At 42.7% G+C, this 14,818-nt stretch overlaps 1 protein-coding gene across 8 annotated transcripts in view; it reads left to right on the top strand.

Moving 5' to 3' along the window:
- FAT3 (FAT atypical cadherin 3) overlaps positions 1-14,818 on the top strand; it is a 428,576-nt gene that overhangs the window by 92,111 nt on the left and 321,647 nt on the right. For all 8 annotated transcript variants that reach the window (XM_035542387.2, XM_035542391.2, XM_035542388.2 and 5 more), the window contains one exon: positions 1,247-4,558. In XM_035542387.2, coding sequence (XP_035398280.1) covers positions 1,264-4,558 — 3,295 coding nt within the window. In that variant the 5' untranslated portion in view covers positions 1,247-1,263. The remainder of the gene's footprint in view (positions 1-1,246; positions 4,559-14,818) is intronic.

Here is a 14,818-nt window from a genome sequence, read left to right as displayed (position 1 = left end):
CTTGCTGCTTTGAGGTGGCTGAAATGGGACCACACGTAGATTAAGACTGCTGGCAATGAAGCCATGTGCCTTATTTGTAGCCAAATTCTGCTTGGAGCTGCCAGAGTGAAATTTGGTGCAAGCTGGATTTGACTCCATCCAATAAAGAATGTCTTCATGCTCTTGCTAGCCAAGATGGCTGGTCCACAGCAGGACAGGCAACAGATTGGAGAAGGTCTTTACCTTTCTTAGGTTGAGATGGGAGTGGTATAAATAAATAATGGAGCATTTATTGAGTGTGTTCAGTGTTCATCAATGTTCAAAAATGCTCATCTGTGTCCTCATTTACTGTGTGTTACCACATGTAGTTGGTGGATGGCAGTGATCATAATTATGGATGCATTGTAGTACATATAAAAGGGCAGAGTTAAGTCTGGTGGGCTATCTTAGCTGTGACATTTACTAACCTGACTCTTTATGTGAGAACTTTATTGAGCAGTTTTATTTTCTTCGTTGTATTTTGTCTGTTCTCACTGTCTGGGTATGTGTGTGCGATTGCATTTAAATAGCCGTAATTCTACCTTTATTTTGATTTTACTGTAGGCATCTGTAATTACAGTAATGGTTGGCTAGTGATTTTTATGTACTGCCTTTTCTTGGTGGCTCAAATTTCACTAACCATCTGATCTTTCTTAACTGCCCATATTAAACCTGATAACTATCAGTAATTTGACTATCACAGTGCTACATAGATAATGAAAATGCTGTCTCATCCCCAAAGGTTAGGACTAAAAAGGAGTCTTCCAATATGCTATAAAAATGAACAAGTTTAGACTTTGTTGTAGCTACTGTTAAATAAAAAATAATAATTTCAGTGTGAATTATCCATATATTTTTTTACTCAAATATATGTCTGGTTTTGTTTTTTTTTTTACTGTGATTATTATTTTGTATTGCGTGCATGTACATATAGATGCGGTTGGGTCCCATAGCGTTTTTTTATATTAAGAAAGTATGAACATGTGTGTATATATGTATATATGTGTGGATATGTATATATGTTATCACATGTAAAAAAAGAATGCAAAACTGTTGCTTTTTTGTGTGTAGTGTTCTCCCTTGCTGTTTTATTAAATATGTAGTAACTAGTTATTTTATATATTTTATTTTCAGGTACAAATTTAGTAAGTAATTTTGAAATAATGCTTTTTCCAGTACCATTTTTAGCTCTTGATTAACTGTCTTCCTTTTTCTCTCTCTGTCACAGGGTGAAAGAAAGATGTGATGGAGGTGAATATGGGCCACTGGTCAGGCACAGGGCCACCTCCTTCTTGCCTTGCCCTTCTGATTGTCAAGCTCCTGGCCTCCCTTTGCCAGGTAGTCCATGGAACAGCACCACTTGGCTTTCACTTCACACATTCCACTTACAATGCTACTGTGTATGAAAATTCGGCTGCCAGGACCTACGTCAACAGTCAAACGAGAATGGGCATTACCTTGGCCGATCTTTCTTGGGATATCAAATACAGGATAGTGTCTGGCGACGATGAGGGCTTTTTTAAAGCAGAGGAAGTCATCATTGCTGACTTTTGTTTCCTGAGAATAAGGACTAAAGGTGGGAATTCTGCTATATTAAACAGAGAAATCCAGGACAACTATTTATTGATAGTGAAAGGGTCTGTCAGAGGAGAGGACTTGGAAGCATGGACAAAAGTGAACATCCAAGTCTTGGACATGAATGACTTAAGACCTTTGTTTTCACCAACCACATACTCTGTCACAATAGCGGAAAGCACTCCTTTAAGGACTAGCATTGCACAGGTGACCGCAACAGATGCGGATATTGGGTCCAACGGTGAATTTTATTATTATTTCAAAAACAAAGTTGATCTCTTCTCAGTACATCCTACGAGTGGTGTTATCTCCTTAAGTGGCCGGCTAAACTATGATGAGAAAAACAGATATGATCTTGAGATTCTGGCTGTGGACCGTGGGATGAAGCTTTATGGAAACAACGGTGTAAGCAGTACGGCCAAGCTTTATGTTCACATTGAACGTATAAATGAACATGCCCCAACGATAAATGTAGTAACACATATTCCCTTCCCATCAGACAAGGAGCCTACCTATGCAGTTGTTAACATTGATGACCTAGATGAAGGAGCCAATGGAGAAATTGAATCGGTTTCAATTGTGGCGGGAGATCCTCTAGAACAGTTCTTTCTGACTAAAGAAGGTAAATGGATGAATGAGTACAAAATAAAGGAAAGAAAGCCTATTGACTGGGACAGTTTCCCATATGGTTATAACCTAACTCTCCAAGCAAAGGACAAAGGATCTCCTCAGAAATTTTCTGCAGTCAAACTGGTCCACATTGCTAGTCCCAAAAAAGAAAGTATACCAATAAAGTTTGAAAAGGAAACTTACGATGTTTCTATCAATGAATTTTCACCTCCAGGTGTGGTGGTTGCAGTAATTAAGCTGATGCCAGAGCCACTGGGTGTGGAATATAGATTATCTCCTAGTGAGGATGCTGATTATTTTAAGATCAATCCCATCACAGGCCTTATTACTACCGCTCGTCCTTTGAAAATCATTGAGAAGGACCTCTACGAATTAGAAGTATATACAAACAAAGGTGGTGATTTAAAAGCACAGGTTACTGTCAGGATAGAAGATGCCAACGATCACACTCCGGAGTTCCAGCAGCCTTCGTACAGCTCTTTCGTCAACGAAAGTGTCCCTGTGGGCTATAGCGTTTTGGCAGTTTCAGCAGTTGATAAAGACAGGGGAGAAAATGGATACATAACATACAGCATTGCCAGTCTGAACTCACTGCCATTTATAATAAATCAGTTTACAGGTATCATCAGCACATCTGAAGAACTGGACTTTGAGTCCTCACCAGAAAGCTACAGGTTCATTGTAAGGGCTTCTGACTGGGGTTCTCCCTACCGCCATGAAAGTGAGGTGAATGTCACCATATACATAGGCAATGTCAACGATAACAAACCCCTGTTTGAAAAAGTGGCATGTCAGGGAGTGATTTCATCTGACTTTCCTGTTGGTGGTCACATTACTGCTGTTTCTGCTATAGACATAGATGAGTTAGAGCTTGTAAAGTACAAAATAATCTCTGGAAATGAGCTTGGCATTTTTTATTTAAATCCTGACTCTGGTGTCCTGCAACTTAAAAAATCTCTAATTAATTCTGGCATAAAGAACAGCAATTTTGGCCTTAAGATAACAGCCACTGATGGAGAAAACTTTGCTGATGCTATGTTTGTTAATATTTCAGTAGTTCATGGGAAAGTGTCTTCAAAGACCTTTAGCTGTAGAGAGACTAGAGTTGCTCAGAAGCTAGCAGAAAAATTGCTCAAAAAGGCAAAAGCAAATGTGAAGCTGAATTTGGAAGATGGTTTTCTCGATTTTTATTCAGTGAACAGACAGGCACCACATTTTGACAAAACCTTCCCTACTGATGTGATGGTTTCAGAGGATCTGCCAGTTGGTGCCACCATCCTAAGGATAAAAGCCTATGATGCAGACTCAGGCTTTAATGGAAAAGTAGTTTATACAATTTCTGATGGTAATGGAGATAGTTGTTTCAACATTGACATGGAGACAGGGGTACTTAAAGTTCTTATGCCCTTGGACCGTGAAAAAACAGAGCTCTATCTCCTTAACGTTACAATTTATGATTTAGGTAATCCACAGAAATCTGCATGGAGACTGTTGACTGTCACTGTAGAGGATGCAAACGATAACAAGCCTGTTTTTTTACAGGACAGTTACTCAGTTAACATTTTAGAAAGTACAAGCCTTGGTACAGAGATTATCCAAGTAGAAGCCAGAGATAAAGACCTAGGATCGAATGGAGAGGTGGCTTACTCGGTGCTGACGGACACCCAGCAATTTGCCATCAACAGTTCCACAGGAGTGGTGTATGTGGCCGATCAGCTAGACCGGGAAACAAAAGCAAACTACACACTAAAGATTGAGGCTAGGGACAAAGCAGACAGTGGCCATCAGCAGTTTTCCGTTGTGCCTCTGAAGGTTTTCTTAGATGATGTCAACGATTGTTCTCCAGCCTTTATACCATCCAGCTACAATGTGAAGGTCCTTGAGGACCTGCCAGTTGGCACTGTCATAGCTTGGTTGGAAACTCATGATCCAGATCTCGGCTTGGGAGGTCAAGTCCGTTACTCTCTGGTGAACGATTACAATGGGCGGTTCGAGATAGACAAAGCGAGCGGTGCCATCCGCTTGAGCAAAGAGCTCGATTACGAGAAGCAGCAGTTCTATAACCTGACAGTGCGTGCAAAGGACAAGGGACGCCCAGTTTCTCTCTCTTCTGTTTCTTTTGTGGAAGTTGAAGTAGTGGATGTTAACGAAAATCTCTATACCCCCTATTTTCCTGACTTTGCTGTCATTGGATCTGTAAAGGAAAACTCGCGCATTGGTACAAGCGTTTTGCAAGTTGTTGCTCGAGACGAGGACTCTGGAAGGGATGGAGAGATCCAGTATTCCATCAGGGACGGCAGTGGGCTGGGGAGGTTCAGCATAGATGAAGAAACAGGTGAGTTTCATTTCTAGTTTCCTTTTCCTTACATAGAGGGTCTTGCAAATGGGAAATTAGACATAATTATTTTCTGCCCATTACATGAAGTTCGGTTCTTCTTAACAGGCAAGATAAAATTGTAAATAAGGATTTTCCAGGCATAGTGATGACATGATTTAATTACCTGGTTGCATTCATTACTCTGTGAGTGTGAAATAATGCACATGGCTTTTCAGCTGCTATGTGATGACTCCATTTAAGAAGCAGTGATAGTTGCGTAATGACTCTCTTGCAGTCACTGTATTATCTGTTGATCGTTGTAAATTACTCAGGTCACCTCCACAGAGTCATAACACTCATGACCTTGAATGCAGTGTTAAACTCAATGGAAGGAAGTGAGGGGCAGGAAATATGAATTATTTCATCCTAAAACTTATTTTTGGTCTTGTCCTTGTTGCTGGGAGTAATTTTTCATGGGAGTCAGCAGTCTGGAATGATGTGCCATTCTGTATAGTATGCTTTCTTGTAGCATGTTGTCTTCATCAGTGTAGGCATGCTTGTGAAGGGTACGAATACAGGGATAGATACACTCAGCCTGTACTGACTTTTCCTTGGTGGCAGTAGCATTAACAGAGTGAAGATTTCGAAGATGTTAATCTTCACTTCTACCACACCCTATTGGAAAATGTGGAAAACACCAAGTGTAAAAGGCTGTCTAGTAAAACACGGCTAACAAGCTGGCTGTTTATATGTCTGATAGCTGTTGGGAGTAATGGTGCAGCTGTGGTACTAGAAGAAGTGAAGAAATTAGAAAATATTAGTCAACAGTTTAAAAAATTATATTAAATATGTTGGGTTTGTGGGCTTACTGTGGTTTAAGCAGACTTTGTATGTCTTTTTTTTCTGAAGCTTTTAATTGAGAATGTGGTATTAAAGCATAAGATTAAAATGTATGTTTTGGCAAATTCAAACTGTTTAATCAAATGTCAACTTTCTAAACTGAACATTATGAAAAACAGACGACATTGCAAATGCTGTGGATCTCGTCTGAACATAAGCAGTTGAAAATATTTTTATTCTATTTGTGTTGTAGTCTCTGTGCTGCAGCTGTGCACAGATGACAGTCAAAACCTTGTGTCCAGAAACATTAAACTTGAGTGTCAGAAGTCAAGAGGGCACCTACTCAAATTTCTATAAATGTTAAGAACTCACATATCCTACAGTGAATGAACTTGGGCAACATTATTTAGGCAGTTGAACATGATTTTCAATTTTAAGCTCCGGCATTTAAAAATGGTAGCGTACTTTATTGAGTAGCATGGACTTCAGATAAATGGGTTCGTTTTGAAGCAGTGGGAGTTTGGTCTAAATGCTTCAGCCTTGTTCTGAAAATCTTGGGATTCAACATTTACTGAACTGAAAGGAATTGTTAAGGAACAAGCTTCCAGGAGGATAAATTAGTGTGTGTTGTTCATTAATAAATTAACCTAAGTTATTACCCTGTGTCTAAACGAGTAAAAGTGATAGCTAACACTGATGTAGGGCCCCTCTTCAGTAAAACACGGATCATGTTTTGAGATGAGCGGGAGTCGTACTTGACATTACACATTAAATGTGCTTAGTTTCTTTCTAGAACTGAAATCAAGTCAGTGAAGAAAAAAAAAGCAAAACACCAAACCAAACCAAAACAAAAAAACACCACAACAAAACAGAGCTTTAAAACTTGCATATTTTTGTCTTTCACTCTTTTATGAGTATTTTGAAGAGCCAACCCTGTCACCTGTGCTGTCTCACAAAGCCATTCCAGAAGATATTTCATAATCCAGTAGTTCAAAATACTCTTTTAGATTCTTTTTATATGTTTTTTCCCAGCTGTTTGATACATCCTAAATCATCTTGAAACAAACTTGAAGAACACTTGGGTGCACAACTGGACCTGGGCTGTGTGGAGAGCAGGATTTGGGGGTTCAGGAATTACCCCACTGTTGTGCTGTTGTAACTTGAGTGCCGAATTTGACCTGCTGTGTCAAATAGGACAAAACATTAATAGTCTGCTATTGAACTGATGGCAACTTAAACACTGCTGAATGATGAATCAGCTATCTAGCTGTAGAAAAGAGCTCAAGTCACATATTGAATTAATTTACAAAGAGATAGCTGTTTATTTACTTTCAGTGCAGTTAATTTGTCACTTTTAAACTGACCGACTCTATTGGCTTATACGCTGTCTCTCACAAAATTTGTGAAGGTAAGCAGGAGCGTGAAGTACAACAAATCAATATTTTTGGCTGCTGCCTTAATGAAAAGAAGACTGCGGTATCCATTATAATCATTAGGATATAAACTGGGCCAAATTCATCCTGATGTGTGAGCAGGCTGGACTCCAAGCAAGTCTGTGCTTTCAGCATATTTTTGCTCGGGTGCATTATTTTTGTTCTTTCACAATATTCCATCTTAACGGTGTCAGCCCGTGTGCTGAGTGAGCTGCGCCTGTGTTCCTTGGGGCACGTCTGTACTGACGAGGGGAAGTGGGTGCGGAGATACCCGAGGAGGAGCTGACCTGTATGGTGGATGCTCACTGTGCCCTGCTGCCACCTGTTTACCGGCACAGTGGTTTTCTTCTCGCTCCTTTACAGGTACATGCAGATGCATGTAGGTGCATCTAACTCCACAGAGCTTGACCTAGCTGCTGGTTCAGGTGCCACAACAGGTAGCTCTGCATTCAGGTCTGTGGTCAGCAGGCTTGGGAGTCCCTCCATATTGGCCAAGGTGGATCTCTCTGCACAGGGTGTATGTGCAAATCCTGATGCTCTTGCTGTTTTTGATAAGAGATGAGCCGTGGGGTTAGGCTGGGGATTTCCTTCCTGCAGTGTGTCCCTTTGTTTTGTGTCTTGGAGGGCTACTTTTGAGGATTGATGTTGTTGCATTACAGCATTCACTGTTAAGTACTCCAGTTCATAGATGGTAGTAAGGAGCGTAGTGGACGCTTGCCAGCTAGAAGTATTCGATGAAGTAGAATTTTACATATATTTGGTCCCACAGCCTCTTAAATTGCTTCTCACTTTGTTTCTCTGGGTTTACTTTAATTTCTTTTACCAGAAGATGAAGCCAGTGCAAATCTCTAAATCAATAGAAACTCTCCTACTGTAGAAGGCAGCAGTTCCAGACCTCCTCCAACTCCATCCCTAGTTTCACACAAGCACCTTAGACATCAGACTAGATGTTTCTTGGATTTACAACATAAGTCATGATTCTTGGCTTAAAAACAGCACCGTCCACCCCCCTCCTCCCCCCAAAAAAATTTAATGGACAAACAAATAACTGGTTTAAGACTGTTCTAGAAGGAAAGAAGATTTTTTTTTTTTTTTTTTTTTTTACTAGAGAACTCTTTTGATGCCTGCCTCAATGGACATTCAATTTGTCACCATGCTAGGTGCGCAGTTCAAACTCACTGATTTTCTTTCTTCATTGGTCTGTTTATTGACTGCTGGTATAAATGTCACAAGCTTGCCATTTAAGAACCCCGCACTGAGGGACGTAATGTGATTTTGCCATTTATGGATTCTCTTTTTCCTTCTGTCTTCCATTCAGAACCACTTTTCTTTACATCTCTACCTTTCTCTGGACTCCTGAGATGTAATCTACGTGATGAAATGTGCTCACGTACAGTCAGAGGTAGTCACTGCAGGATTTCCTTATAATTGACAGAGAAAAACAGTTGATGGAGAAATTATTCATATTACTCTGTAGTAAAAAAAAAAATAAAAGAAAGAAATTAGATTAGTCATGCTCTGAAAATGCACTGGACAGGAGCATCCCACTCTGTTTTCCATCTACAGAAAGGCATTAAAATCCGATTCTTTGATCTCAGTTGCTGAAATGGGTGGTAAGCTCATTGTGCAGCTCATGGGCTGTGGAGAAGCTCAAGCCATTTCTTCATCTCTAGTACCACTCCTCACCTGCTGTATTTCTCCACGCTCCTCACTGGTCTGCTAATTGCATTTCTTTAGAAAAGAATTGTGTAAAACCCCTCTTTATTTCTAGAGGGTTGTAATACAAAATAAGCAGTTAAAGTTTTTCAGGGGATGGCAGCATGCTCTGAGTTTTCATCCTAGCAAGAGCTCTAACAGATACAACTAGTCTTTTGGAAGTGGTCTCTGTCAGAAGTCCCTTACTAACTTCCTAAAATCCTGGATTTTTCTGCTCTGGTATGTACACCGTCTCAGTGCTGATACCACGCCAAAGCGGTGTATTTTTGCTGTCTCAGGAGCTTGTGGTGACTCCAGCAAACGCACATGGCTATATGATACCACCTACCTTGGGTGACTAATTGCCATCCAGATGTACTGCTGTGCTGGCTGCAAGGGGAACTTCAACAACTAGTGAGATCTCCTGACTTCTCAAAAGGTTGACTTAGATGAGATCAGTTCTAGCCTAAATGCTGACGTCTTCCTTCTCATTTTTTCATGATTTGTGGTTTCGCTAAACAGCAGTGTTTTTGACTCCAGCTCCACTTTTCAGTCTGGCATATGTTTCTACTCTTTGCGCAGTTGATGTAACAGCCTGGCACTAGAAGTGTTTCTATATTTACCCCGACTTTACCCGTGGATGTACTGCTAATAGAAGGGGAATGAACTGAGTTCTGGAGGAGCAGAGACTAGACACACTCAGCATCTGCTGCTGCAGACACTTCTGCAGGCTTGATAGGAGTTGGTGTGACGGTGCCCCGGGATGCAAAGAATGACTAACCCTACTGCATAGGTGGGAAAGCTGAAGCAGTCAGTCTTTTGCAGCTTCTCAGGAAAGCATCAAAACGTCTCAAGTTGCACTAAAATAGAATATGGAAACACCATAGTGCTGTTAGCGAAATGCTTATGGGATCTTTGATGTTCTTGCAAAGCCCAGAAGCATGGACTCAACACTTTCAAAACTTACTAGCCTCTTTTTCTGAGGTTATTCAGGAGATTGAGTCCCCTGATTTTTGTTGAGGCTTTAAATTTTGGCATTAGATGGCACTAATTTCCACCCCTGCAGAGCCCGTCTAATAAGAACACAAGCTGGAGATGACCCTGATAACTTGTTATCTGTAGGTGTTTTCAGCCCTGAACAATTCGAATGAATAAGCCAAGCCTGTCTTTCACAGCACTGAAATCTTAAAGACCATGTTAAATGGAGGTGGATTTCAAATTATTACAAAGTCCATGGATGGATTGATTTATGGTGCCAAGTACAGCAGTCTGATGTTCTGTTTTGAGACCTTTTAAGGTGCCTCAGGAGTGATTGAAATTCCTGAGAGACTGTTGCTGGGAGTCCAAAAAGAAGCCAGTTGGTGTTGGAAAACCCTAATAATGGCTTCAAATGACTAATAATGGAAAGAAGAAACACCAGAAGATATAGTTTATAATAAAACAGACCTGCTCGCACCGTTAAAACTGTCTGGCAGAAGGGAATAAATTTATAGCTTCAGACTCCTTGCATCTTGTTGCTGTCTTCTAAAATAGTTTTTGGTTATTGTGTATGCAAGTTGAAGGATACTTTCATTTATTACAATTTGAGTGGTCTGATAAATATTTATGTGGGACCATTACTAGTGTTTCCTTGAAACATCAAGTAAAAATGAAAATGCTTTGTGATACATAGTTGTTTTTTTTTTTTTTCTTCCCCCTGCTTGTTTAATTTTATGGAAGTATGTAAGAGCTAGTGGATAAATCTGTGAAGACTCATAATAGACTTGAATTCACTGCAGAGTTTTGAGTTGTGAGTGTTACAGACGTTGTTCATGTTCTTGGTGAGAGTAGGCAAATTTCATTGCCCAGAGCAAGTAGTTCTGAGCCATTTAACTAGCCTAGGCTTCCAAAAAAAAATTTTTCAGAGTAACCTCAGGCCAGACGCCAGAGCAGTGCCAGTGGTGTTGGTGGGCACTGCCTAGGGAAAGGAGGATGCTCGCAGGGGCCACCCAGGACCAGAGCTGCCGGCGCTCAGCCTGGCCATGCTGGCTCTCCTGCACAGTCCCCTCCGGGGTGGAGCATGCCAGATGGATCACGCAGCTCAGCTCTGGCCAAACTCTGATCTGTCACCCTCTATCTGTGTCAGGCATGAATAAAGCATTCCTGGGAACAGCTATTTTGGAGTCTGCCGTAACATGTTATCATTACTCTGTGTTATCTCTGGCAGCTTTTAATAGGGCAATCTTTCCTTCATTTATGATTTCCAAATTTTGGAAAGTAATTGTTCACATTTTTCTTTTTCTTTAAAATTAGTTGTGGTGGAGAAAAGTTTTTTTGATAAATTGTGTGTGTGTATTTATAATTTGTAGTTGTAAATTAGTAAAGAAACAAGGCCTGTCTTGGTTTCACTGGAATGAATTTAAGATTTTATTTAATAACACGAACCCTAAAACAATGCATCAGCTTACAAAAATATTTACTTTAAAGAGTCCTTAATATCATTCTGACATATTTTGAAAGTTTCCTAAGTGAGGCCAGCCATACAGAATTGTTCCATTCAAGCTGTTCAACTCTCTTGGCTTTGTACTGCATAAAACAGCTCATGATGTACCATTTTTATAGTTAGCTGTTATTTGCTTGTTGTCCCTTCTTTGGAAAATGTTTAGAGAACTTCCTTTGTTATTCAGGAGGCTCCTGATGATAGGTCATTCTTTTCAATCTCTGAGTAATTTATTTAATAAAGTAATATGCTCTTTGTATTTCCTCCTACCTGTCACCTTTATAATTCTTAAGATTTGTTTTTAAGAATATTTTACATTTCTGTGTTCTGTTATTCTGTCCCTTAGCATTCTAGTCCAGAAGTGACCCCTGCATTATCCCGTGCATCACAGTCCATTAAATCACACCCAGATGCTCCTGCATTGAGCTCGTACCCAAGAGTTAGCCATGGGACCAAGCCACGCAGTAACCAGTTAGACTGGGGGAAAATTTACTTCCAGCGTTTGCCATTCAGTGTGAATGTCTGAGCACCAGCTTTATCCTGGGATCACCTCAGACCATGATCTACCTTCCCTTACGAGTGATTCATGGTAGTTGAGCAGTTCAGCTGAACACCTAGGGGGAAAAAATTCATTTTAGCTCTTCCAAGGCAGCAGCGGAAGCCTGTAGGCATGAGAAGTGATGTTGTTAATGCAAAACTGCAAGTTTATGAGCATGTTGAGGGCAATGCAAGCAGTCCTGTCCTCCTGGGATGTGCAGAGGAGTAGGAAGATGGATGTTGCAGCAGTGTGTAAGATTACATGGAACCACTTTGCTGCACTGCCTGATCCTTTCCTGAAACAAGTCCAAGAAAGAGGATTCTCTAGTGGCCAATAATACTGAGGATGTATCCTCCAACCTGATCCTTGCAGTGGGTTATGTGACTTTTTAGAGAGTGATAAAACTGGACAGAGGGACAGAGTTGATCAGGAATTTTTGGGACTCGTTTGGAGCACAGACAGGTGGTAACACTGGAGCAATTAAAAACACAAGTCCATATATCTCTCACCCTACTTCAGTACATGTGCAGGCTCCAGGATTTAACTTGGAAGCTGGCTTAAAGCATGCTATGTACAAAGCTGTTCTCTGTTCAAGGACCATAAGTGATGGCGAATTGGGCACTTACTTGGAAAGCTCTTCCAAATTTTTCATTGCTCTCATTGCTTAAAAATTGTGTCATATTTCAAGGCTGAGCTTGGCTAATTTCATCATTCACGTCTTGGAACTTGTTAGGTCTTTGTCAGCAAGGTAAAAAGAAAAAAAAAAAAAACAACCACAAACCTCCTACTATCAGATATTTTTCTGTTTGTACATACAGGCTTACCTGAAAATAGATGTTCAGAGATGAACTTCTATAGCTCATGGAACAGATTCTTTTAATCTGTAGTCTGCTGTTTAATGTAAACATCTTTATTACATTTTATACACTTATGGTGTCTTATTAGCATTGAAGTGTTGCCAGTAAGAAATAACTGAGAGAAAGCCAAACTCTGTGCATGTGGGTGGGGAGTTTTCACTGCAGTTGGTTTGCATTAGGCGTTTGAGCCAATGGATTTTTGTGTTTCTCAAATTTGACTTGTCCATTGGCATTGACCCGATCATTTTGTCCACACCTAATAGAAAAAAATTGCCAGGCATGTTCGCGTGCAGTTAGCAGATTGTCAAATCTTTTTCTTTTTCTGTGGCTGCTTTAAGGACACTTCTGCAGGTTCCGTGCCCCCAGTGTTTTGCAGAGAACAGGGCAGGAGCACAGGGTGGCAGCTGCACGATCTGCAAGGTGCAGCTCCTGGTCAGCCCTGGAGCTACCCTTCCAGGCACATGGCTAGGTGACGTGGAGGTTAAGCCACATAACATGAGGTGGTGTTCATCTCACTGGGCTTTGCTCACCTGCTTAAATATCTAACTTAGGTTGGACACGAACACGTAGCTCAGCTAAGGTGAGGTGAGCCCTGACGAGGTGGTGAAAGCCAAGGGAATCAGGCTGGGCCTGTCCTTGGTGGGTGCCCTCGGCTTGAACAAGCCCTTCTGTGCTGAACTGTGGGAGTGGGAAGTGTGTGCAGATGCAGGGCTTTGCTGGGTTAATGTGGTGGTTTTACCCAGCTGGACAGCTGAGCTCCACCACAACCACCCTCTTACTCCCCTCCTCTCCTCAAAGGGGGAAAAATACGGTGAAAAGGGCTGAAGGACTGAGATAAGGACAGGGAAATCACTCAACTATTAACATCACGGGCAAAACAGACTCAGCTTAGGGAGATTAATGAAATTTATTACCTATTGCTAACAAGCTAGAGCAGTGAGAAACTAAAAGCAAACTAAACCAACCTTCCCCCTATCCACCCTCTTCCACCTCCTCCCACCGAGCAGCACAGGGGAACAGGGAAGGGGGGCTGCAGTCAGTCCCTGACACTTTGTTTCCGCCGCTCCTTCATGGTCACTCTCTGCCCCTGCTCCACGCGGGGTCCCTCCCACGGGATGCCGTCCTTCCCGAACTGAGCCTGCGGGGGCTGCCCACAGGCTGCAGCTCTTCAAGAACTGCTCCCACACGGCTCCGTACCACGGGGTCCATCCCCCAGGAGCAAACTGCTCCAGCACGGGTCCCCCACGGGCGGCAGCTCCCCCCAGACCCCCTGCTCCTGCGTGGGCTCCTCTCCACGGGCTGCAGCTCTGGCCCGGGGCCTGCTCCTGCAGGGGCTCTCCATGGGCTGCAGCCTCCTCCAGGCCACATCCACCTGCTCCACCGGGGGCTCCTCCACGGGCTGCAGCATGGAGATCTGCTCCATGTGGGACCCATGGGCTGCAGGGGGACAGCCTGCTCCACCAGGGGCCTCTCCACGGGCCGCAGGGGAACTTGTGCTGCGTGCCTGGAGCACCTCCTGCCCTCCTGCTGCACTCACCTTGGGGGCTGCAGGGCTGCTTCTCTCTCAGCTCTCACCCCTCTCTCCCAGCTGTTGTAGCACAGCAGGGTTTTTTTACCCCCCATTTCTTCAATCTGCTCTCCCAGAGGCCTAACCAGCCTCACTCATGGCTTAGCTCTGGCCAGCAGCGGGTCCCTTTTGGAGCCGTTTGGAGCTGGCTCTGATCTGACCTGGGGCAGCTGCTGGGCTCTGCTCACAGAGGCTACCCCTGCTGCCCCCCGCTACCAAACCTTGCCATATAAACCTAGTACATTTCCCCCTGTGCTCCCTTCACCATTCCACTCTGAAGAGTGGAAAGAAAATGAGCATGGCGGCCCAGAGAGCTGTGGTAGCCTCCAGCCCATCCCCTGTCTATGTGACTGGGGGACAGAGACAGGCTGCAGATTTCATCTGCCCGCCACCCCCCGTTCAGCTGCAGGTGATGCTTGCTCCTGCGTGTCTGTACCATGATCTGAAGGTAGCAGCCGAACGTTGTCACAGCCAGCTATGCCTCAGCTTTTCATGTGTTCCCCAGTGGTTACAGGTGATGACCAGAAACCCTCCTCACGAGAGAGTTGCCCTGGAGTTTCTTCTCTTGGAAAATGCTTTTTGGTTACTTTGATGGTATTTTCATTGATAGTTGAGCAACATGTTCTCATTTTATGGGTATGATTGACAGTTCCCTGAAATGACAGACTAGAGATGTATGCAGCTCCATGCTAAAGAGCTGCATCTGGGCTGAGCTGGGTGGCTGCTTATTCCAGCAAAAATACCAGTTTTGAGTTACCAACCTGAGCTTCCCCTACAGGAGATAATGATCACAAAGGATGGGGCTCCTCGTACTCACCGTGCTGAGACAGCAGGAGAGGTGCCTAATGGAAGAGGTGGATGCTGACGAG

The sequence above is a fragment of the Cygnus atratus genome, chromosome 1 (genome assembly GCF_013377495.2).
Source record: "Cygnus atratus isolate AKBS03 ecotype Queensland, Australia chromosome 1, CAtr_DNAZoo_HiC_assembly, whole genome shotgun sequence".
Taxonomy (NCBI): domain Eukaryota; kingdom Metazoa; phylum Chordata; class Aves; order Anseriformes; family Anatidae; genus Cygnus; species Cygnus atratus.
The sequence above is the reverse complement of the archived record's forward strand: the minus strand, read 5'-3'. Positions and strand labels throughout refer to the sequence as shown.